This window comes from Populus euphratica, unplaced genomic scaffold, assembly GCF_000495115.2.
Source record: "Populus euphratica unplaced genomic scaffold, PopEup_1.0 scaffold96.1, whole genome shotgun sequence".
Lineage (NCBI taxonomy): Eukaryota > Viridiplantae > Streptophyta > Magnoliopsida > Malpighiales > Salicaceae > Populus > Populus euphratica.
In genome coordinates, this window is record NW_011499978.1 from 181,038 (window position 1) to 206,374 (window position 25,337).

At 30.9% G+C, this 25,337-nt stretch overlaps 1 protein-coding gene across 1 annotated transcript; it reads right to left on the bottom strand.

The window, feature by feature from the left end:
* Window positions 1-9,170: 9,170 nt before the first annotated feature.
* Window positions 9,171-24,212, bottom strand: ORC3 (origin recognition complex subunit 3). The gene is made up of 17 exons (XM_011046127.1): window positions 24,104-24,212; window positions 23,632-23,850; window positions 23,086-23,260; window positions 22,278-22,447; window positions 22,049-22,179; window positions 20,263-20,536; window positions 20,083-20,157; window positions 19,397-19,482; window positions 19,214-19,304; window positions 18,309-18,520; window positions 15,431-15,500; window positions 13,816-13,901; window positions 12,406-12,492; window positions 11,673-11,748; window positions 10,467-10,594; window positions 9,917-10,093; window positions 9,171-9,548 (listed from the first exon to the last, which is right to left on the bottom strand). The coding sequence occupies exons 1-17, from the start codon at window positions 24,176-24,178 to the stop codon at window positions 9,443-9,445; spliced, it is 2,238 nt and encodes a 745-aa protein (XP_011044429.1). The 5' UTR covers window positions 24,179-24,212; the 3' UTR covers window positions 9,171-9,442.
* Window positions 24,213-25,337: the final 1,125 nt, after the last annotated feature.

A 25,337-nucleotide genomic window follows, 5' to 3' on the forward strand; every position in this document is an offset into this window, starting at 1 on the left:
ATAAAATAATATGTTAATGTTGTAAATACATTTTAAAATATCATAATATTTATAATTAAGAAATGCAAAAATGTTGTTTATGATACGGGTAGGATTTCAAGTTAATTTTTAATGTGAAAAAAATAATTACGCTATAGATGTGTTATAGATGTGTTTTCATGTATTGTATTTTTTTAATTGAGAAATAAAAAAATCTTGTTTATTCTTTAAAAAATAAACTAAGAAACAAGTGAATTGACATATATATAAAATATTATTAACACTAATTAAATATTAAAATAGAAAGTTAATCTTCGTAGAAATAAAAGATAGATACACATACAAAACTTTTAAACTGATTGTTCTTTTTTATTTTAAATATTAAAATAGAAAGTTAATCTTCATAGTAGCAATAAAAAATAGATACACATACAAAACTTTTAAACTGGTTGTTCTTTTTTATTTTAAATATTAAAATAAATAAAAAAATATAATTTTGAAAAGAATCATAAAAAAATAAAAATAAAAAACCATACGGACAAATATTATAGCAATCAACAATGTCTTTTTTTAAATTACAAAACTAAATTCTAAATCAGCTCAATATTAAAAAATATAATTGAAAAATATAATTTTAAAAAATAAAATAAAAAACTATATGAAAAAAAAACATTAACTATTGTAATCCACAGTGAATTGGGTGTGGGGGAATAATGATTTTCCCACATCCTTTAGTTATATATACTACAAATGTGGCTCGCGCTACACAGTGGATCAATTTTTTTTGTATAAAAAATATTAAAAAAATAAAATCTAAGAGTGTTATATCTTTCTATAAAACTATACCTAAGAGCACTGAGTCTGTCTGCTACTCCTGACCCAAAAGTTATATTTATAATATTAAACTTGCATGACTCAAGTTTAAGTGAGTTTGGTTGCAATATCAAACTCGAAGCCTTGGATATGAGTCAAGTTGTAAGGTTTTGTTATAAAAGTGTTATAATTAAAAAGAAAAAAAATTAATATTACAAAATAAAATTAAAAAAAAAAAGATTAATTAAAAAAAAACAATAAAGCAAGGCATTATTCTAATGAATAGTGCTTCGCAAGAAGGGGTATAGTAAAATCCCTTCATAGGATCACAATAATCTAATGAATAGTAAATAAAAAAATCATAAAGTTTAATTCTTAATTAAATCGATATTAAAAGATGAAATTGAAAGAAAAAACTACTTAAAAAAAGAAAAAAATCTGAATCAACTGGTTTAACCCGTGAAACTTGGGATTCGTGTCATGAAATTGAAAGAAAAAAGATTAATGTCTTTAATTTATAGTTAATTACAATATTTTAAGAAAAAATTGGAAGAAAAAAACTAATAAAGAAGAAAAAATGAATCAACTGGGTTAACCCATCAAATCAGGTTAACCCATCAAACCTGAGATTCCTATTATGAGAGTGTGATAAATAAATAGAAAAAAATTAACATTAATAAACTAAATTAAAAAAATAATTGAAAACAAAAAACAAAGGAAAACGAACCTACAGGAAGAAAAAAAACTAATGAAGAAAAAGAAAAAAATATGAATTAACTGGATTAACCCGTCAGATCAGGTTAATCTGTCTAATCTTGGATCCGTGTCATAAAAGTTTGATAACTAAATAGAAAAAAAAACTTAATATTAACAAACTAAAATTTAAAAAATAATAATAATTAAAAAGAAAAAAGAAAAAAATAAACAAAAAAATATTAATTTAAAAGAAAAAACAAAGAAAAAAAAGCCTACATGAAAATAATAATAATAAAGAAATAAGAAAAAAAATATGAAATAACTGGGTTAACTCTTCAAGCCAGGTTAACCAGCCATACCTGGGATTCGTGTCATGAAAGTTTAATAGCTAAATAAAAAAAATAAATTTACGGGTTAACCTAGAATTAGCTAGGTTAACCCATCAAATTTTGAATCCGTGTTATGAAAGTTTAATAACTAAATAGAAAAAAATTTAATATTAATAAACTAAATTAAACGAAAAAATTAATTAAAAAAATCAGAAAAAAAATCTGGGCTAACCTGTCAAACCCAAAATCCGTGTTATAAAAATTTGATAATTAAATAAAAAAATTTGACATTAACAAACTAAATTAAAAAAATTCATTAAAAAAACAAAAAAAAAGGCAAAAAAATGAAAAAAAAATTACCGAGTCTTTTCACTGTGGGTTGATTATAATATTAAAAGATAAAATTGAAAGGCAAAAACTAATAAAGAAAAAGAAAAAAAATTTGAATCAACTGGGTTAACTCACCAAATAAGATTACCCCGTCAAATTTGAAATTTGTGTCATGAGATTGTGATAACTAAATAGGAAAAAAGTTAATATTAATGAACTAAATTAAACAAAACAAGGATTAATTAAAAAGAAAAAACAAAGGGAAAAACCTACATGAAGAAAAAAACTAATGAAGAAAAAAAATCTGAATTAACTGGGTTTAACCCGTCAAACCTTGAATTTGTGTTATGAAAGTTTAATAACTAAATAGAAAAAATTTAATATTAACAAAATAAATTAAAAAATAATTAAAAAAAGCAAAAAGCAAAAAGCAAAAAAAAAAACTGCTTGACAAAAAAAAATTAAAAGAAAAAACAAAGAATAAAAAGCCTACATGAAAAAAAAATTAATGAACAAAAAGCCTACATAAAAAATTTTATAATTTATTTTATTTACTTTTTATTATGTTATTTTAGTTTCATGACCCGAGAATAGTGCCTAACAGGTTAACCCGAGTTAACTCAGGTTGTTTTTTATATCTTTTATTTAATTGATTGTTTTAAAATTTTATCATTCAACATTAGATTGGTTGAGAATTGAACTTTATATTTTATTTTTGATTTATTTTTTATGAGAATATTGTAGTCTCACGATCAAGATCATAGATTTTTGTATTTTAACTTTCGTTAAATCGAGTCTTTTTTTAATTTTCTTTATAAAAGATTGTATCGGTCTCATGACCCAAGTCACGTGTCCTTCAATATTGGATTTACTTTTTATTGAGCTGTCCCCATCTCATGACTTAAGTCGTGGGTATAGCGAGTTGACCTAATTGACTCATTTTGTCTCTCTCTTTTTTAATTGATTTTTTTTTAATTTCATCAATAAATATTATGTCTAATCGAGAATTAGACTTCATGATTTGTTTTAGTTTGTTTCTCATTGGTTTATTCTGGTCTCATGACCTGGGAATAATGCTTAACAATTAACTTGACCTGACTTGACTTATCTTTTATGTCATTTTTTAATTAAGATTTTTATAAATTTCATCATTCAACATTAGATTCAATATGGATGATTGAGAATTGAACTTTATAATTTGTTTTGACTTTTTTTATGTGGGACTATCTCAGTCTCAAGACCAAAATCATGGATTTGACAGGTTAAGCATAATTAAATTAGATTATTTTTTTATTTTTTTCTATAAGGCTATCTTGGTTTAATGACCTCAAGTCATGTGTTTTGTGGATTGACTCAAGTTGTTTTTTTATTTTTTTTAACTAATTTTTTTTTTAATCTCATCCTTTAATATTTGGCTGATTAAGGATTTAAATTTATTACTGTTTTGATATGCTTTTTATGAGATTATCTTAGTTTTATGACTTAATTTGTAAGTTAGACATGTTAATTTAGGTCCTTTCTTAATTGATTTTTTTCTTCAATTTTATCCTTCAATATTGAGTTGATTGAAAATTAAGCTTCATAATTTATTTTGATTTACTTTCTATAAGGTTATCATAGTCTCATAATCTAAATTATGAATTTAACATGTTAACCTAGGTTATTCCAGGTTAATTCAATATATTGTTATTTTAATATTAAGAAAAGATATCATCTTAAAATTTTACTTGGTTAAATATTGTTTTCACGGGTTGTATGAGTTGTTTTTAGATCAGTAAAATCAACCGGGTTACATCGGGTAAACTCTCACACAATTTTTTTTCCACTAAAAAAAATATTAATAACATTTAAATTTTTTTTTATGTTCAATTTTTTTGACTTGATCAGTTGCATAACATGGGTCAATTATCTAGTTTAATCTTTTTTTATTAAGAAACATACGAGAAACAATTACAAAAACTTGAGAAGTCGTTACACATATTTAGAAAGTTATTTTTTTAAAGTCCTTTAAAATATATATTCTATGTTCAAAAAAAAAATATTATTTTTTTATGTGGGATTTGAAACCCTTTTGTATATATGCTCTATATTTACAGGAAAAAAGTTATATTTTTTCAATGTAGGATTTGAAATTCTTTAATGCATATGCTTTATGTTTCAAAGAAAAAAAATTATTTTTTCAATGTGGGATTTAAAGATCTTTTGTGTATGTATTCCATGTTTACAAGAAAAAAGTTATATTTTTTTTCAAATGTGAGATAATTATTTTTAAAATATTCTTTTAAACTTTATTATTTATATCATTTATACAATGTATGACGTATATTCACATGCATTTTTTCTTAATTTTTTATATAAAATATTAAAACTTTAAATATTATTTTTATTTTTTTTAGGTTGACCCGTGAAACCCGAAACCCGATCTTTTAGTTGAGTCAATTCCTGGATGAGGTTTGATAACTATGATGAAAATATTATTTCGGGATCAAATGTGAAATTAAAAAAAAAAGATAATTGAAATTAAAAAAAAAGGTCATAAAAGACTAAAAAGAAGAAGCACTGCGAGGGAGTCCATGGTATTTTTGCCATGTCTTTTAATTATTTTTGTAAATTGGAAGGTAATGTAATGAAGAAGTTGACGATTGATCATGTGCATCGAAAGACACAAAATCACCAGCTGAGATTGTCCCACGTCATGTTATGATTCTTCTGAACCCCAAAAGAAAATAAATACGTCTTCAAGTGTCACGCTTTCTATTGCTCGCCATTAGTCGTACTCTCGTGTATTTACGAAAAAACTCTATACTCGCGCTACACAATGCTCGCCTTCACTTCGGGTTTGTTAGGAATACAACTGTAAGAGTGCGCTTGGGCTTATATATATATATTTGTTTTCAATATAATGTTTGACAAGTCTCTAATTTAATATTTTTTCTTAAATATATTTTAATATTTTTAATTGTAATGTAAATGCATTATTATATGCAGAGACATTAATATTTTTCTTGTGTTTTTTAATATAAACACTTATATTTCAAATCTCACAGTTAATTTTGAATTTAATAATTTAGATTTTATAAAAGATATAAAACTATATATAGTTCTAATTATTTTTATGATATAATATGTTAATTTAATAATTTGGATTTAATGAAGATAACAACACTACTAAAAGTAATAAAAATTTATGTTTTTTCTTACATTTTATAAAGATAAATTCTCCGTGTATATATAGATTAATAAGAGCTATTTTTAAATGTACAAGATTGAAAGCTGTAACTATAATTATCTCTTAGAGTAAGGGATTTTACAAAATTTTTCATAAATTAATTGATTTGGTTCTTGCATGATAGCTCATGCCAATATTTTCCTTACCTTCAAGTTGGTGCATAAATATCTTTAATGTCTATCTTCTCGAGTGAGATGTAAATTTTTTTTCTAGATATTGTTTTTATAAGCGCATTTGTTAACTGGTTTTTTAAATTGACAAATATAAATTGAATAATTTTCTCTTTAATATTTTGTTTGATGAAGTGCCAATTAACTTCAATATGCTGATTTTTTAAATTGACAAATATAAATTGAATAATTTTCTCTTTAATATTTTGTTTGATGAAGTGCCAATTAACTTCAATATGCTGATTTTTTAAATTGACAAATATAAATTGAATAATTTTCTCTTTAATATTTTGTTTGATGAAGTGCCAACTAACTTCAATATGCTTGGTTCAATCATGTTTGATTGGATTACTAGAGATGTCAATACTTGCTTTATTATCGCAAAACAAGTTTATTTTTGAGCTAGAAAAAAACCTATTTCTACTAGTAGCCTCCTTATCTAAAGGAGTTCACATATACCTTTGATCATACCTTAAAACTCTGCTTTATTACTTGACAACGCAATAACTTTTTGTTTCTTACTTCTCAAGATAACAAAACTACTCCTAATAAAGGTGAAGTAGCCTGACGTTGACTTCTTATCTGAAATATTTCTTGCCCAATTTATATCGGTGTAACCAGGTGCGCGTAAGTTGGCCCGGACACCCCATGTAATTAAGATTTAAATTATTATGTTTTGTAAATATTAGTCTTTTCACAGGAGAGGATTTTAAATATAGAAGGATTCTAGTTACTGTATTCGTATGATTTTCACTAGAACTGTGTATGAATTGGCTCACTGCACTTACAACATAAGCTATGTCTGGCCAAATATATGATATGTAAAAGAGCTTATCAACTATCCTTTAGTATTTTTTTTTTGTTTATGGGTACTTGATCGACATATATTTCAAGTTAATGATTTTAGACAATGGGAGTCTTGGCTAGTTTACATTTTAGCAACCTAACTTCAGATAACAAGTCTAAGAAATATTTTTTAGATAAAAATATGCCTAGCTTTGATCCGGAGACTTCAATTCCTAATAAGTATTTGAGTCCCCCTAGGTTCTTTATTTTAAATTCAGATAACAATTTCTTTTGGAGTTTGAGAATTTTTTATTTGTCATTACCTGTGATGATAATATTATCTACATAAACAATTAGTGTTATCACCTTTCCAAATTAGGTTTTCAAAAAAGAATATGGTTTAAGGTTCTCTACCTAAATCTACATGTTTTTATAATAGCACTGAAACAACCAAACCATGCACAAGGTAATTGCTTTAGTTCATATAATGCCTTTTATAGTTTGCATACTACTTTGTCTTCTAAAGTTGCTGAATATCCTAGCAGAATGTCTATGAAAACTTCTTATTCTAAATTACTACGAAAAATGCATTTTTCATGTCAAGCTGGTGCAATGACCAATCTAGAATTATTGCATGTGATAACAAAACTCTAATTATGTTTGATTTTACTACTATTGATAATGTTTCCTAATAATCTATCACATATATCAGTGTGCACTCATTTGTAACAAACCTTGTCTTGTACCTGTCAATAAATCCTACAATATTATATTTACCGGAGAAGATCCATTCACACCCTACTATTTTGTTTCTTTTAGGTAATGAAACCAACTTCTAAGTCTTGTTTTTCTATAAGGCCTTTAGTTTTTCTTGTATAGATTGAATCCATTATGAATCAAGTATTGACTCTTCTACATTTCGAGGGATGTAATACGTGGACAATTTAGGTGCAAAGGTCTTAAGTGATTTAGATAGCTTGTAAGTGGATATATAATTAGCAATATTATACATGGATATTTTATCTTTCATATTTAGAGAATATCGGCTAGGTGGTTTCCCATGGTTATATATGAAGGGTAGCACATATGGTACAATACTACTCTCATTATTAATTGAAGGAGGCATGGCAGAGGAACTTACCTCGGCTATATTTTTAGGTAAGGGTCCTTCAAGTACTTGTAAAGAGGGATCATTACTTGTTGCATCATCATGACGTGAGCTATCACTTGGAAACATCTTGCTTATTAATTGATTTGGTTCTTGTATGACAACTCACATCAATAAACTCCAACAAAGAAAATAAATGGACTCCAATCTTAAATGCTATTTTAGTCACCAATTAGCAATCGGCTAGCAAGTCTAGTGTTTTGGCTCCTATTGGACATGATCCATGCATCAATTATCGCCTATTGATACAACTTGGACACCTTTCACTGGATAATTCACGTGTTATTCTGTGAATCATATTAATTTTTTTTAAATATTAAAAAAATATTTAGTCATTATTAATATATTTTTATAAAGTAAAAAAAATAACTATATAAGGATTAATCTAATATGATTCAATTAACTTAAATAGTCCAAAAACAACCTTAAAAACTAGAAAAGATAGTTGAAATAAATAAAAAATTTTAAGATTATATCTTTTATTATTAATATTGAGATGATAATATATTAGATCGACCTGAGTCATGAGATTGCAACATAAAATAAATCAAAATAAATATTAAAGCTTAATTTTCGATCAACACAATATTAAAATATATATATATATATATATAAAATCAATTAAAAGACAGATTAAAAAACCTTGGTCAACCCAGATTAACTTGTAAAATATAAACCATAAGATTGAAATAATCTAATAAAAAATAAATCAAAATAAATTTTGAAGTCCAATTCTCAATTAATCTAATGTTGAAGAATAAAATTAAAAAAATATTAAAAAAAATTTGAGTCTACTCAAGTTAACTAACTAAACACTTGACTTAGATTATGAAACTAGAACAATTTCATAGAAAATAAACTAAAACAAATTATAAAATTTAGTTCTTATTCATACTATATATAAAGAGAAAATCAATTATAAAAAAGATCTTCGGTTTATGAAATTAAAATAATCTTACAAAAAAAACAAAAACAAAAGAGAAAATCAATTATAAAAAAGATCTAAAAAACCAAGTCACCTATATTAATCCATAAAACTCGTGATTCGGTTTATGAAATTAAAATAATCTTATAAAAAAAACAAAAATAAATTATAAAATTCAATATTTAGTAAATTAAAATATTAAAAGATAAAATAAAAAATACTAACTACAAAAAATTTGAAACAAAAAAAATATCATTCCAATAAACAATATTTTATAAAAAAAATTTGAAACAAAAAAAATATCATTCCAATAAACAATATTTTATAAAAAAAATTTAATTTCGCTTAATTAGTTAATATTTTACATAACACACTCATCGGTGACTTAAAAGCCATAATAATAATAATAAGATTTTTTCTCAATTCATACCCAAACTTGTACGTGGTGTCAAATTGATTCCAAATATTCTTTTAAGACATCCGCCATTGTCTTTCGATGAATACACATCAACAATTTTATCTAAATTTCTTCGTATTAATGTCATTTTACTACATAAAACATTCACATTAGACTAAAAATGTTATTGATCATTAATTTTTTTCATCAAATTTTCTTCAAATCAACGTTGTTCAAACAGATACAACTCAAACTAACAAAAAAACACCCAACAAAAGAATGTGACTGTAGAAAATGTTTGTCAGAAATAACAAAAACTACAAGTTTGGGATGATGCAAATGGAAACGGAAAAATAAATTTGGGTTTTCCTTTTTTTTTTTCTTTTCTAAAAGAATTAGTGCAAATTCCAGAAGCGGTTGGTAAGAGCCAGAATAAAATCTATGGTTACATACATGCCAAGACAGAATTACAATGGAATTGTTGTTGGGTGGGGCGGAAGTAATTAAATAAAATTTGGGTCATTAAGAGGATAAGAAATATATACTGGAATACAAAATCAAAATTACATTAAAGGGGAAAAGGAGTCAGAGAGAGATTGGACTGGTTTAATAATTCTGCACTAAAGTCCAAAGGCCACTCTCTGCACATAATCAGGCCGTCTTTTGCTAGGCATCCGAAGCAGCCCTGTAATCTGGAGCTCTGTAACTGCCCTACAAAAACGTGCTCTGTAGGAAACAAGCTAAGGATCTCCATGGAAAATGATCAATTGAAAAATAAAAAATTGAGAGGTGTTTACAAATCACTGTTTTCTTCCCCTCCCTTCCGGGTACTAGCAATATGTTTTTCGCCATGATCTGACTAAAGGTAACTCATCAGAGTTCAAGATGACTACATCCATCCTGACAGATCCTTTCTGAAGATATAATACATTTAGGTGCAAATAGCTTGAACTCGTGCGCTCTAAATAAAAGAGGGTGTCATTGGAACGCGGAAGACCACATGGAATTTGTTAAAATTAAACTCACCATGCCCTAATTACATTGAATCAACTTAATGAAGGATAAGCAAAAGAAAGACTATACCAATAGGATACTGAATTGATGCCTCACTTGGCTTTGCAGGTTCAGTGGTAGCTTTCCTTTTCTTCAGCGACGGGGAATAGTTTGACCCATGTTTCCCTTTATTGCTCAAGCAAAGAACTATTGATTTGAAAGATTGATACCAGTCATGAAGATTAATGAGATCACCATGCTCTTGAGCCAAGGTATACCTGAAACAACAAATGAACACAAATCACAACCTGTGTAACATTCACTGTTAACACAACAAGGAGACATGATATTCCTCCATGCAATCTTGAGTTCTTGTCAGAAGTTGCAGACTGAAGTGCCATCATTTTACATTCAAGGGTATCCATCTATTTGATAATGTAAGCTTTGAACACCATCTCGGGAACTGATTCCAGGGATTGCCTAATGCACAGACAGGTAGCAACGCAGTACACAAAAAGGGGATATAAAAAAGAAAAAAATCATCTTCAAACTTCTCTTGTACTGGAAAATCCCTGGTGGGTTGTTGGTTTGCACTTTGAATTCTACATTTCATAATTCCAAGATAAGAAATTTATGGGATGGACCACTTACATTATTGAGGAATCATGCATCGATGGCAATAGTGTATTGCTACTGCTAATGCAACAGCTGCACTGTATGATGTTCCGAACATCCAGAAGATCAACTTGAATCCTTCTTCTTGGGTCTCCAATTAAAGCCTAACATAACGGAAGAGGTTAGAAGTGCTGAAAGACTGGCATGCAAAAATTTGCCAATTTAACATGAATAGTAGGGTTTGCTGCTCCCACTCCTGTGATGAAGAACTTCACTAGAAAAGATCTCCACCATTGACGATTGACACAAGTAGAAAACCAACCAGTAGCAGCCACCCCATGGAAGTAGGCTAGTAGCTAGCAATTCATTCAATTCTATATGCAAGTAAGGAAGCAACAAAGCATCTCAAGGCCAAGCCCTGAACATCCCACAAAGCATCTCAAGGCCAAGCCCTGAACGGCATCATTGAGAAAAATAATCTTTAAGCATGAACTGAAAAGGCACTCTATACCAGATCCTTCTAAAATTGAACATGGTTAATTTTTTGACTGAAAGGACAGGGAGACATTCTTAACAAAATAGGAGAGAGATTTGCTTAACACAAATTTCCATGAGAAACAAATTTACTGCTAATCAAGAAGAATGATCCATAGGAGATAGCATTAGCAACAAAAACAAATGTAAAAACTTCAACAAACCTGAATAATTAATTTAACAAAGATTGATGATTTCTTGTAAGAAAAATTTCGAGGCATTTTGTTATCCCACAATTAAAATAAACCAATTATATGGGGCAAAAAAAACACCACAAAACAATTTGAATAAGACATACAGAGAATTTCATTAAAATATCGGGTTAAAAGAGTAGACTTCCCTTGAATTTGAATACCATGAATTATATTTAAACATATAGGCCAGTGAGTTCAGAGTTTGTGCATCTGTAAATGCCATGAAAGTTCTCATTTCAAACTTTCATAAACCAGTCAAAATTTTCAAACAAATTCATGTTTAGCAGAGAATTATTGTAGATCGATTGATTGATAACATTACAATCATTAGAATTTCCTGACTTTTAGTAAATGGCAGATGAATTTGCATGCCAACCATATATTAAGGCAAATGTCTACTGTTGTTGTCTACTCACAGGTCAGAAGCTGTATAGAAAATTTTGAATTCTTTCTAGTAAACAAAAAAAATTCTGCAAGTACATAAATCAGAATAACTGGTTTTTTAAACGCTTACTGTTTGAAGTGCATTGACATTCTTAAAGCAGACAATTTCATGGAAAGGTACACACTCAAGGGGCTGCATATAGTTCCTGATTCACACAAAGATAAGAAGTCAGACACCAAACCCCATTGTATCATTTGTAATTCATTTGAACTACAAAAATGAAAAAAAATTAGAAATGCATTCCATACATTTGACAATTCTGGATTTTCTTTGAAAAATAATCTAGGATTTATGATGAAATTCTAAAAAAATTGGAATTCGAAACACATTGTAAGAGTGATTGACCATGAAAGAAACTAGCATGAAACTTTTAACATGCTTTTTAACACAGAAGCTTGGGATCACTCGCCTAAAAAAATAAACCATTGGTGGAAGTTAGAAAGCAGAAAATTTGATCAATAGTTGGTGAGCAATTGTGCAAATTATGCATTTCCCGCTGTTGTTAAAAGCATTAGGTGCGATTAAGTGAAAAGGATTCTTGGAGTTCAGGCACAAAGCATATGTGCATGCCAGAGTGAAATAAGGCATATATCTTTGAAATTAAATCTTATTATTTACAACAAATACTTAACAAGTTATAGCAGAATGCTAACAAATCATAACAGAACTATAATTAATTCAAAGATTAAAAAAAAAAAAAAGAGCACTCGTTTGGCTGGTATCAATGCAGTTAACTATTCTATGCAAAGAAAGTAGCCAACCAAGACAAGAACAAAAAGGAATACAGACTGGATACTCCTACCTAACCATGCTCTCTAATAGCTTTGCAGCTTTCTCATTTACTGCTTTGGAGTCTTCAATTTTCAAATGTTTACGAGATGCATGTCTCCTGTCATGTTTGGCAGCAAAGATGAAACTGATAGAATTAGTGATTTCACAATCATGCAGTGAAAAATAATGTCAAAAGGAAAAGATTATGAAGGGGGAAAAAAAAGAGCAGCAACAGCACGGAGGAAGGATTTGAATCATAAGAAGTAATATATATGAAACAGAGATTAATCTGCAGTCTCTTGGAAGAGATGCTATCAATTAGAACTAATCAAGGTAAACCAGCAATTCAGGACAAAAATGCATGGCAAATGGCAAGGCAGAATGAAGCTTGACTAAAATCTCACAACATGTACATGCACAAGACAAACATGCGTTTTTAGTTAAAATCTGGGTCCATGTATGACCCGTTACTGATTATGTTCCTTCTTAGCTTGAAATTGATAGTAATGGCAGAATTAATGAAAATAATGTAGTGATTCTGATGCTAACAGTATTTTGTTTTTATAAATACTCAAACACTGTACAACAAAACCAATCTAGTAAACAAATTAACATGGGAAATCACAACTCTACAAAAGCTGTCTATCTTTGTCAGGAAAATAGCAGCACTACTTGACACCGTATATGAAAAAAATATCTCTGTAATGAAATATTATATGGACCACAACTCTTCTTCATTAGATGTGATGCCTGTACATATCTGTCAGTTCTCGCGACTCTTCTTTATTAGATGTGATGCCTGTACATGTCTGTCAGTTCTCACTAATACCATATTATTGCATGTTGCTTAGTTATTATTGTTACGTCCATATCTGTTTGAGCTATACCACAAAGTTCAATAAACAAAAAAAGAGAGAGATTCTAACCAGTTCTCTTAAATCTCAAAGAAAAAACTTTTTAACTAATCATATCATTCCTACATGGATGCTTTAATGATGGCAAATGAAGTGAAACAGCTTACAGGGAATTTGAAGAATGTCCAAAAGATAGAAGAGAGCATACAAACGAGCATCCAATAAGTCTTCAATGATATTAAACACCTCAAAGGCATACATGTCATATTTAAGGGTCTTCTATTTTTAATTCAGTGTCACCCTGCCTCCTAGCTTACGAGTGCTGATAAAAATCCAAACTGGTCCTCCATATAACATGACCTTGGAAAACTCTATACTATTAGAAATCATCTTTTTTTTAACTGCAATTTAGGCATGTTTTCATAGACTCTTAAAATAATTACCAAGCCCTCCCAAAATTTTCAAAATATTCAATTGTAACATGCTTCATAAATTGCCTAATGGCAGGCCAACTTTCACCAAAAATAACAAAATGATGAAAATGCAACATTTGTAAACAGGACAAAGAAAAAATACAAAAACATTACTTGGATATGGTGCTTAAATCTTGCCCCAAACTCTTTCCATCCTCAAACTTCACTTCAGATAGCAACTTCTTCACTTTGTCATGAATCTGTAAGAACATAATTCAATGAAGATAAGTTGATTAAGAATCAAATTTCGGATCATGTAAAAATGGTAGGTTATCTTTTATCTGAACCTCACACATTAATGTAGGTCTACCTTATAAAAGACAAATAATGATGAAAAGAATATCAAAGCATGCCAAAGACAGTCCAGGGTAGTAAAAGAGAAAACATGAGTGCCGCATGACAAGAAAACCAACAAAGCTATCTTCTATGCAAGTATGAGTGTCTAGAAAATGTTAAAACAAATAAGAAGTCATGATAAAGTTAGATCCCCACAGCAATTCAAGATAAAGATGCAGTACCACCCATCAATCAAAATGCTGAAGTAAATTGGGGAAGGTAATTTCTTGTCTTTAAGTTGTGAGATCAGTCTCAAGTATCTTCTGACAAAAAAGAAATGGTTGAGTGTTTAAGTAACAAATTTATGGATAGCATGAGTGGAATCATCCCAACATACACTAGAGCAGCAATATCATTCAAACAAAGCAAAGAAGAAGAGTAATTTAATGCAAGAAACAAGGCAAGGTAGTTCATTTTCTGCAGCACGGAAACAATCCCTGGATAGCTTACACAAATCGTTAAGACTAAGCACAAGCAACTATGCAGGCTATTTTATCTGAAATCACCAAAATATTAACGTGCAAGCCCCTATATCACAAAATAATCTCTGTATTTACATGTTTCAAGAACTTCTAGAGCATAACTGGTTTCTGAGAAGCTTGATAAGGGTAACTGTTCAAAGAAAAAACTCACGTTTCAACCAGATGCCAAAAGCTTTACAATAAAGCAAATAGAAGCTGATTTGTTTCACATAACTCAAAGAACATCAAAATGGAAAATGTTAAAACAAATAAAAAGTCATGATATAGTTGACTCCCCCAACAGCAATTCAAGATAAAGATGCAGCATTCACCCATCAATCAAAATGCTGAAGTAAATTGGGGAAGGTAATTTCTTGTCTTTAAGTTGTGAGATCGCAGCCTCAAGTATCTTCTGACTAAAAAAATGGTTAAGTGTTTAAGTAAACAAATTTATGGATAGCATGAGTGGAATCATCATAACATACACTAGAGCAGCAATATCATTCAAACAAAGCAAAGAAGAAGAGTAATTTAATGCAAGAAACAAGGCAAGGTAGTTCATTTTCTGCAGCAAGGGAACAATCCCTGGATAGCTCACTCAAATCGTTAAGACTTAGCACAAGCAACTAAGCAGGCTATTTTATCAGAAATAACCAAAATATTAACGTGCAAGCCCCTACATCACAAAATATACTGTGTATTTACATGTTTCAAGCACTTCTAGAGCATAACTGGTTTTTGAGAAGCTTGATAAGGGTGACTGTTCAAAGAAAAATCTCATGTTTCTACCAGATGCCAAAAGCTTTACAATAAAGCAAATAAAAGCTGATTTGTTTCACATAACTCAAAGAACATGAAGATAGATCCATTATAAATGAGATGAGTTAAAATCCTTCAAGCTTGTGATATCTTTCTTGAAATTATAACCATACCTGAGGGGCACTCACAGTATATTTTTCCCAACCCTTCAGCAGCTTACGTAGCTGCACTGCTGGAAGATCCCTGATTGAATTGAAATTTCAGCATTCTACTACATCTATTAAAAGAGTTGAATTAATCAATTCACAAGAAAAGTAGTCTAACTTCCAGGTTGCAAGGGATTGTAAGATTTTTTTCTCAGAAGTCCAATGTCCTAAGCAAAAAGGACATCATGAGTTTTTTGATGATTATGAAAATAAATCATAGCAACTAGAGTATTATAAATTTTGGGGCGTGTGATGAATTACTACACTCACAAAAGTCAGGCAAAAACCAAAAGAACAACCACAACCACAAGAATCTAGGATTAAAAAAGATGTCTGAACAAAAAAAGTGACCAAGGGTGCCGGCATATATTAAACTAGAGCTTGGCCTACTGATGATCATTCACACCTACCAAAGGAAGTATAGGGAAATGTATGTAAAACTGGCATGAGTAGCTCAGTCAAATGTATGCCCAAACATTTTGTATTTTTTTATGCCCAAACATTTTGTATTTGTTACTCTCAAATGTATGCCCAAACATTTTGTATTTGTTACACATTTTAGGAGGTATACCTGGGAAAGGAAAAAAAATGCCCGAATGTGCTGTTTCAGTACTCACTAAGAATCTGATGTGCTCTCCAACTTTGCTTCTCTCACAAGGTATGCCAAGTGAGAGTGGCATTCAACTCATCTAGGCGTTCCATTTGGCAGTGATCCATAGCCCACAACTTTTCTGAGATCATATGGTAGAGCAGGTTTCAAAGCATCTAGATGGGTAGAAAAGCAATTTCTTCTCCTAAGTGGTCACGTTATACTTATCTAGCCTACCCATTTGTTATTCTCCTGTATGAAAAGATCTCTTTGCGGTTTTCAAGAGAGTTGAGAGGAAGGCAGAAGCTTTTCTATGATCTAGGACAGAGGACCATGAATCTGGCAATTTTCTGCAGGAAGTGTGGCCTATAGCTGAATGGTTGGGATGCTCAAGGCTAGAACAACTAGTGGTGAAACTAAATTAACTCAACTCAACAAAACATCAAAAACCCAAGCTAGTTGAAGCTGGCTACATGGATTGGCCACCTCCCACAAGTTCTATAACAGGCTAAACTTTTTACGTGTTGTTTAGACCCTACATATCCAATTTCATTTTTTATCAACCTCTCCCCATTTCTACCAATACTTTAACTTAAACACTCTTTGTGCAGCTATAGCTCAGGTCTGGATACGGCTAAACTTCTGAAACTCAAACAACTGTCCTTTAGTTATTCCTAAAGTGGTGCCACCTCTACCATCTCATGGATGTAATCATTACCCTTCCGCCTTCTTTGTGCACGCGCGCGCGTTTACAAATTAGTTAGTTATAACATTTTCGTTTCAACTAGAGCCTTTAAACCTTCCCAGCATCCACCACCAGAGTAGGTCTGTTTAGGAGCATTTTGTGATGCAGGACAAATTTAAGATTTATGTTTTACAAAGGATTTATGGTGAGCTAGGGTTGTTACTCTCAGAATTAGAGAATATAAGGAGAAATTAGGTGGTTAAAAGTGACTCTAGCAGCAATACTTTTAAGCAAGAAAGTAGAGAAATTAGTAAAAAATAGAAGAACAAGAGGTTGAAGAAGAAACCTCAGGCACCGAGCCATAAAAATAAAATGCTACAATTCAACTTTGTTTCAGAATTCAGCTCTGCTGAAAATGAAAACATGGCATCCCTATTTATAGAGATTAAGGCTACTTAAACAACTAGGATAGAATATTAAAAACTAAGACACTAACTTCCTAAATAAGACTAGACCTTCAAGAAATTCTGAAAGCTACTAAAATGCCCCTTATTCACAGGAATATAGAGATATCACAATTCAGCACCTGCTTAAAAAATAACCCATGACTGAGTTTCTCTGCATTTCTTTCCACTTTATGTTATGAGTTGTTAATGGCTCTCGGGCTCAATTCTGGGAGGATCTTGTTGTGGGACCAACCTTTATCAATTGTATTTCCCACATCTTATTTCCTATCCACTTTAAACAACATTCACATCAGCATTTTCACAAGATGGTTTGGAAGATCTATCACCTCACAGTATTAAATAAGCAAGAAACATCTGATCTCTATTTGCTCCTTCCTATTATAACATCTTTCTGGTTGCATTAAGGTCTGATAGAATGGTGTGAACTTTGAGGGGTTCGACAATTTTTCTTGTATTTCATACATATTCTCAGTCCTCCAGTTCTTTTGGCTTCTTCAAGTCAGTCTGTCTGGAAAGATAAGGCTACCTTCTAACACTACTTTAATTTTTTTAGTGGTTTTGACCAAAATTATGACTAGTGACTTATTCCAAGTGAGGCCCCAAGGGGAATTGCTTTCTGATGCTTGATTCGTAGCTTTTTATAGTGGTCAGATGTTTTTATAGTGGTCAGATGGTTATTATTGTGCAATCCCATGTGATTTGGAATTCATAAATTTAGCTATTGATGATTTGTGTTGGATTATTTCCGAAGCTTTTAAAATTTTTAATTAATGGACATTCAACAAGGCTGGAAAAACCTTCTGTTTTCATTCTCTTATTCTTGTACTTCTCCTTTGAAAGACGCCTTATTCTCCTTTATGTTATCTTAATTTCTGTCTTTCTTTATTACATTTCACATTCCAAGTTTCACTGAGAAACATGATAAATTCACCAAAGAAATTGCTTAAGTTGGAGGGTTGTTAAAAATAAAAAAGGCCAAAGAGACAAAGGGAAACACCAAAACCTTGCAGATGCTGTTAGAGAATAAATGTTTCTAGCGACCTTACAAAATCTTCAATATGTAAACTTTATGAAAGACAATCTGGATTCTAAAATGTTAATTACCTCAACTTTTGCACTGCCTGACAAATAAAACCACTTTTCCTTGTAGTATGATATTGCTGATGCTTGTAAAAATCACTTGAGGATACTCCAGAATCATTTTCTAAGCCCCCACCATTGTCAGGAGCCCTTGACTTGAATGATTCAGGATCAAGGGCCTCGCAGAATAGGTCTAACAGTGTGACTTTATCACACTTTCCAGCTTCATATAGACACTGCAACTCATGATGTGCCCAGAAACAGATATTAATTGCATTACGTGGATTAAACTAGCTAGTGGAAGCAGAATTTAAATATTAAGAAAAACATAATTGTCAAAAAGCTGATTTATTGGATGCTTCTGAAATTTCCATATTTCAAGAGACTATCATTTGCTGGACACTTCTACAGGAACCTCAGTGCATCAGACATTTGAGAACACAATACCTATCGAACACTCAAGGAAAGTTTGCACATGTTTTATTGCTATTATGTTACAATTTTTTCAAGAAACTGGCACATTTATTTTAGCATGGCTCTTCTGAACATAACAGACTAAATAGTAGAAGAAAATGATGAACTCCACATTTACTAGATAGTAAACATACATGCATAGCATAAGCAGCACTGAGTCTCTATGTTGAAACAGAATACAGGTTCCCATATCCACAGACCATAGCAAAAAGAAGAAGTAAATTTCAAAACAGAACTGAAAATTAAAAAATGTATCAATTTGGCATAAAAAACATAGCTAAGGTAACCAGCTGGAGAATAGGAAGAGTGATATAACCTTTAAAATGGATATAAAAAGAAAAGATAGCAACCTTGCAATCAGCTGCTTTGCATGATATAAAAAAATGCATGTTTTAAATGTACAATCTCATAAATGCTAATGAAATGCATCAATCCAAAAAGGATTAAGGGCTCACCAGAATCACAGTGCTCCATTGACACTGCAATTTCTTCAATTCTGCCAAACCATTTACTAAAGTTTCGTCCTGCTGTTTGGCTATTTTATTTCTGTAATTAGATTTTGCAACCCAAATGAGCTACAACTTCCTCCATTATGTCTGGAAAATTATTCACACAAATATTTTGATGCTATTAAGTACCTTCCATAAGACTGATAAGATGGAAGGTTCAAAGCATGCTTGAGCATCATTTCTGGTGACAATCCATACTTTTCTCCTTGTAACATCTTGAATGGTGCAATGTTACATGCAAAAGAAAAAAGGAAAAGAAAGAAAAGTCAAGCAATGATAATATTAAGCAAGTAAGGTTTTTTCCAAATTGGAAGGAAAAACAAAAGTCAAGCAATGATAATATTAAGCAAGGTTTTTTCCAAATTGGAAGGAAAAAAAGAGGAGAAAACAGTCCAAACAAGGAAGAAGTTTAAGTGCTTGCTAGTTGTGTGCTCTGAAGCATGTAAAAGCAGATAAAAAAAGCAAGTGAAAAATAAGATAGCTGGTTGAAAAGGTGCATGGTATGCTATTATTGCTTAATGGTTCATGAGATAGAAGATCGAGGATAAGCTGATAAAGAAATGCTGCTTTCTTTGAATCATCCAAGATACTTTCTCTAACTCAATGCTTTTCATACATAGAACATGGCATATGATTTCTCTTATCATATAGATTTCACAAAATATTTGGTAAATGTCTTTGCCATGGCATGTGCCTATACATGTGTCGCAACTAGAGTAAAGTGTGTACTATATATCAAAGTGAAATTTATGAACAAATATAACATTTGAAAACTGCAGTACTAAAGTATTTGGGAGAAGAATAGGAAAATTTACCAGATTGTCATCTCCAAGAAGAAACCAAAGCATGAAGCTCAGGGGTTCCATGAAGAAATGTTGAGCACATGCAATCTGAAAAACACTTCCAAAACATTACATGGCATTTGATTATATTCACCAGAGAGGAAAACTACGATGTTGTAAAATACAATAACAAAACAGTAATCATATCCAAACCTTCAAAGCTCTTATGAAAGATGTTAAAGTTCCATCTTGGCTTACAAAATAATTTCTCATAAAAACTGCCACCTTGTGGCTTATACTGAATCCAGAACACTGCTTCACAAGAACAGCCTCAACTACAGCATCCATTCTCTCCGGAGGAGTTCCCAAAATGAATTTACAGGGGCACAAATGGTGTAGCGCATTTGACTGAAGTATACTTTTAGGAGCATCAAGAGTTGTTGCAACTCCCATTATTAAAATCACTGGGATTTTAAGCACCCATTCACTGAAAGAATGGAAGGTTACAGGCAAAAACTGCATAAGTATACTGGCTGTAGGATATTTTAACAGATATGCTTATATAATTAGAGTGGCAATAAAATAAATGCAAGTACAAGTCCAAGAACACTTTGTTATTCTAGAAATTAGAAAATTCCGCATACTTATAGGGCAAAAACTAGGAATGCAACTTAGAGGGTAGGGACAAGCTTTCATAAACTATCAAATCCTCCAAGCTATTAGATTGATCCCATAAGCGCTGTATAAAATGACAAGGTCTCAATAGGCTAGAAAACAACATCATTGTTCAATAATTTTTTTAGTTACTCAAAGCACTTCATTAGTGCAAAAGTTCCAATCCATTTTCAGATATAATGAAATAATCAAGTAACAAAGTACACAAAATCATCAAGTCCAATCCATTTTCAGATATTAGCAAATAATCAAGAAACAAAGCTTACAAAATCATCAAGTAGTCACGAAATTCTGATACATAGACCAATTCTACCCTTGTAGCAGGGAGTAATATTTAACACAGTAACCACTTCTTTGAGTCAAGAGTCCACTTCAAGCACAATATTCAAAACAATATGATTTTACTACAAGACTACATATGATCTTTCAAATACATCATGTTCTTACTGCTTAACCCATGACTTCAGAACAAATAGATTGTAGCATATGAAAACATTATTTTTCAATCCAACAGGGATAACCATGAAGTTAGCTCATTTACCAAAAGGATGCATCATCATTTGTACTTTTGGTTTCCATGAATTTAAATCCAATTTTGAAACTGTTCCATATTTCCTCACAAAAGGCCTATATGATCTAAAAGAGTCAGGTGATTTGGATGCAAAAAAGTTGCAGTTGGTGTTTATATACCACCGCTAATTTTCAAAATAGTGATCTAGATACCAATAAATATCTTCCTTAACATCCCAGTCTAACTATTTGTTATTCTTAAGACCAAATAGTCTTCATGCCACTGAAACAAGAGTGTTTAGTCTAGTGGTATTCTCCCAAAGGAGAGGGAGTTGTTTGGGTTCAAGTCCTACAGAAAAGAGTTCCAGAAAATCAAGAAAAAAGTTCCCAAGCTAGTGAAAACACCAGGTCAACTCCATGATCAAGTTAACAAAAACACCAGAGATATCCAAACATCAAGCACATTTGGGGTTTTCAATGCAAATTCCAAGTCTATGTACACGTAACTTTAAGTAAGAGAAGCATATTTCTGTGGGCTAGAACAATAAAATCTGAGTGCAACGTATGAAAAGCCGCTGTGCAATAAGGGAATTGTAATTCTAATTTATTTGAAGTGATGAATGATAACCTAATGGATATACTAAATATTAGACCAATGTAAAAATGATCATGACACCATTTGTTGTCCAGAAAGATAATGAAATATTGTGACCAGATTGTGCCCTGTATTTGGGCAAAGTAAGCAACTGAAAAGATAACACAAAATAAAATGAGTAAAGGAGGGTGGGAAGATGAAAAAAATGCACCCGCATACCTTAACATGAGGATGAAGTCAGACAAGACAGACCCACTACATCGCTCCATATCCTCTATTATTATGACCACTGGATTATTACAGCTTCCTTGTTCTCTGTACCATGTTGCTAAGATGGATACATCAGGTGCCTGCAAAACATTAGCATGGCAAACTAGTATAAGTAATGAACTCATCAAGTAAGAACTTACTGAACTTGTAAAAGGAATATAAAGGTGTGGCTACTTACATCTAAAGCAACCATTAAGAACTGTCTCAATAAACTTCTTAGACAACCACCAATACCGTTTTTCACTGAAAACTCCAGTGAGGAAAGGTTAGCCACATGGCATCCTTGAGATTTCAAATATGATCCAAGCTCTTCGAAAGTCAGTAGATCATCAACAAACTCCATATTTTCTGACATACATTGTCAATCAATGATATTTGGGGGTTAAAGATTGTCAATCAATGATATTTGGGGGTTAAAGATTTTCAATCAATGATATTTGGGGGTTAAAGAGGAACAGAAAATGATAACTCGTGTGTTTTACAAATTAATACATCAAATACATATTAAACATAGACAGCGTAAAAATAACAGACACATAACAACAAGAGAGTAGAGCAAGATCCCACAAAGGACGATGCATCATCAAACGATGGCTGCATATCTCATGCATGTGTTCTTCCCTCATTCCTTCCTTGCATGCCATGTCCAAAACTTGGGAGATGCTAAAGCTAATACAGTCATTGAAATTGACATTCTAGTTTTAAGTTGGAACCATTAAAATTAAATTTATTGAAACTTTTATCCTCTGAATGAAATTATGTGTTTTGGCTGGGACAACTCGGAGGACAACAACATAAATACCAGCTTCAAATGACAGTATAAATACAACCTAACCATCACATGAACAAATATGCAAATGGAGTTTTTTGATTTGTTTTCTAATTCGAGAGCATGAATTACATCTTTCTGAAGATGAATTGATCCCTTATTTCTTTCTTCTACAGTCACACCTGAAAGTGCACTAGTGGATTGGAGGAAAACTTACTGGTAAGAACCAGCCCAGTGAATAGTTGTTTAGAGGCAGCATCTGTTACCATTGGAAAAGACCCAGTTGCTTCAGGAAATGTAGGTGTTGCAAATGATGTGATCATGTTGAAAGACTCACGAACCCAATGATGTATCTCATTGAATACATTGGTGTTGATGTCCCTCAAAACATCCTGCAATAAGGTTGTAAACTCTGAATTCTTTAATGGATGGATAACAACCACTAGATTGGTTGCTTAGGAAATAAAGTGGAGAAAATGATGAAAAATTTCATATGCTATGTTCCTTTGCAATCATCTTTCATAGGAATATGAAAAATGCATATCTCGACCAACCCAAAAGTAACAGTAATTAGCTAATTGAGGGAAACTGCTCATTTCATGGTGAATAAAAATCAGTAGTTTTTATTGGTTTACCTACTGCTTAGCAGTCCCTTATTAGATTGGTTCTTCTTATGCATCTCTCCTTAGCAACCAAATGGAGCAGAAAATATAAAAGAACAAAAATTACAACACCATGATAGGAAAGGATCAAAGAGACAAACTTTAATGGTTGACTTGATCTTCGACCAAACATCATCAAAAGCTTCCATTCTTATGCCCACATGCCGACAATCATCCCATGCTTCAGCTTTCTCAGCATCTAAGTTCTCACCATTCTTAGGTAATGATGGAGACAAATCAATACGCCTCCTGGTTTTCCAGGTTCCGGTTGGTTTTTTCTCCGATTTCCGAGACCGTGCTCTGTGAAGAACAAAAAAGGGCTGCAGTGCACAGAAAAACAAATGTTGGGTAAATTAGTTCTCCACTTTGTTGCAAAAAGTGGGGGTACTTTTGCTACAAAATCAAACTCGTAACGCAAGAGAGAATCAAGTGCTGACTGCGAAGAGAATTTTAGATTTCGCAAAATAATTAAAAAAAAACCCATTTCGCGTAATTAAGTCTTTATTTTTTTATTTATTTTCATGAGGATTTTCCCGGAAAACAAACAGAAAATGAGAGAGTGGGGGTGAGAACCTGGAGATTGTTCTCGGTAGTGTCCAACGTCGTCGAGGGAGACAGTGACTCAGGAGCAGTGGCAGAAGGCGCCATTTTTTAGAGAGAGAAGTTTAGGAGGAGGTTTCGATGCCGTCAGGGTTATAGCAATTGTAGTGGGGGATTCTATTCATTGTTTTGGCGGGAAATGACTTCAAGGTTAATTGTGTCTTTTTCCTATTTTCTTATTAAAAACCACGCGATAGTCATTCTCAATACTCAGCAATAGTCATTTTCAAAGAAAACGATAATAAATAAATAGATTAAATAATCAGTAATTTTTATTTGTAATAGAGATTAAACTAACAAGAATTAAATTGGTAGGAAAAAAATATAAAAAGAATGAAATTGTAACAACAAAAATTTTAAAAACCATTTTAAATAAAACAAATATCGATTAAATGAATTAGAATTAAATTTTAAAAATTAAAAAAATTAAAAGGGAGTGAAATGAAAAAAAATTAATTTTATAAATTATCTTAAATAAAATAAATAATTATTAAAAAAACAAGAATTAAATATGAAGAAATAACAAAATGAAAGGTTGTTTTTGTTTTTTATAGGGTCAATGCGGAAATTAAAGAGAAAAAAGTGAAAAAAATACTAAAAGAGACAGCAAGCATCAAATTAGATTTTTATTTGAAACATACCTTGTAATTGGATGGAGGAAAAGCTTAAACAAATCTAACACCGGCTTCATATGGGTTTAAAAAAGCTGAATTATAAAAAATAAAAGTTTAAAATTTAAATTAAAAACTTTTAAAAAAAATTATTGCTCCCATCTATAATAATCTATTAAATAGTAAATGGTACTGTGGTAAAATCAGAATATCTTTAGTTTTTTTTTTAATTTACATTAAATGAAATAATAACTTCTTAAAATTACAAAAACATGAGTTATTATTAACTAAAACTAAATTAATTTCTTTATGAAGTAATATTTGTCCTGGTTTAATTTACTAAGTAGCTTTAATCCAAAAAGCTAACTTGAATTAAAAACATGATTTTATGAATATTTTATTCAAACTAAATAAATATTAAATTTTATTTTTCTAAAAAACAATGAATTGAAAAAATTAATCAAGAAATTAAAAAAGAGAGTAATAAATCAGCTCGTGCAATGCACATGCAAAAGAAACCTAGAATGTTAAGGCCGCCATGCTTAAGCTACTACTCATTCAATTTCTTAATTTGAATAGGCTCGATAGCAAGCAGC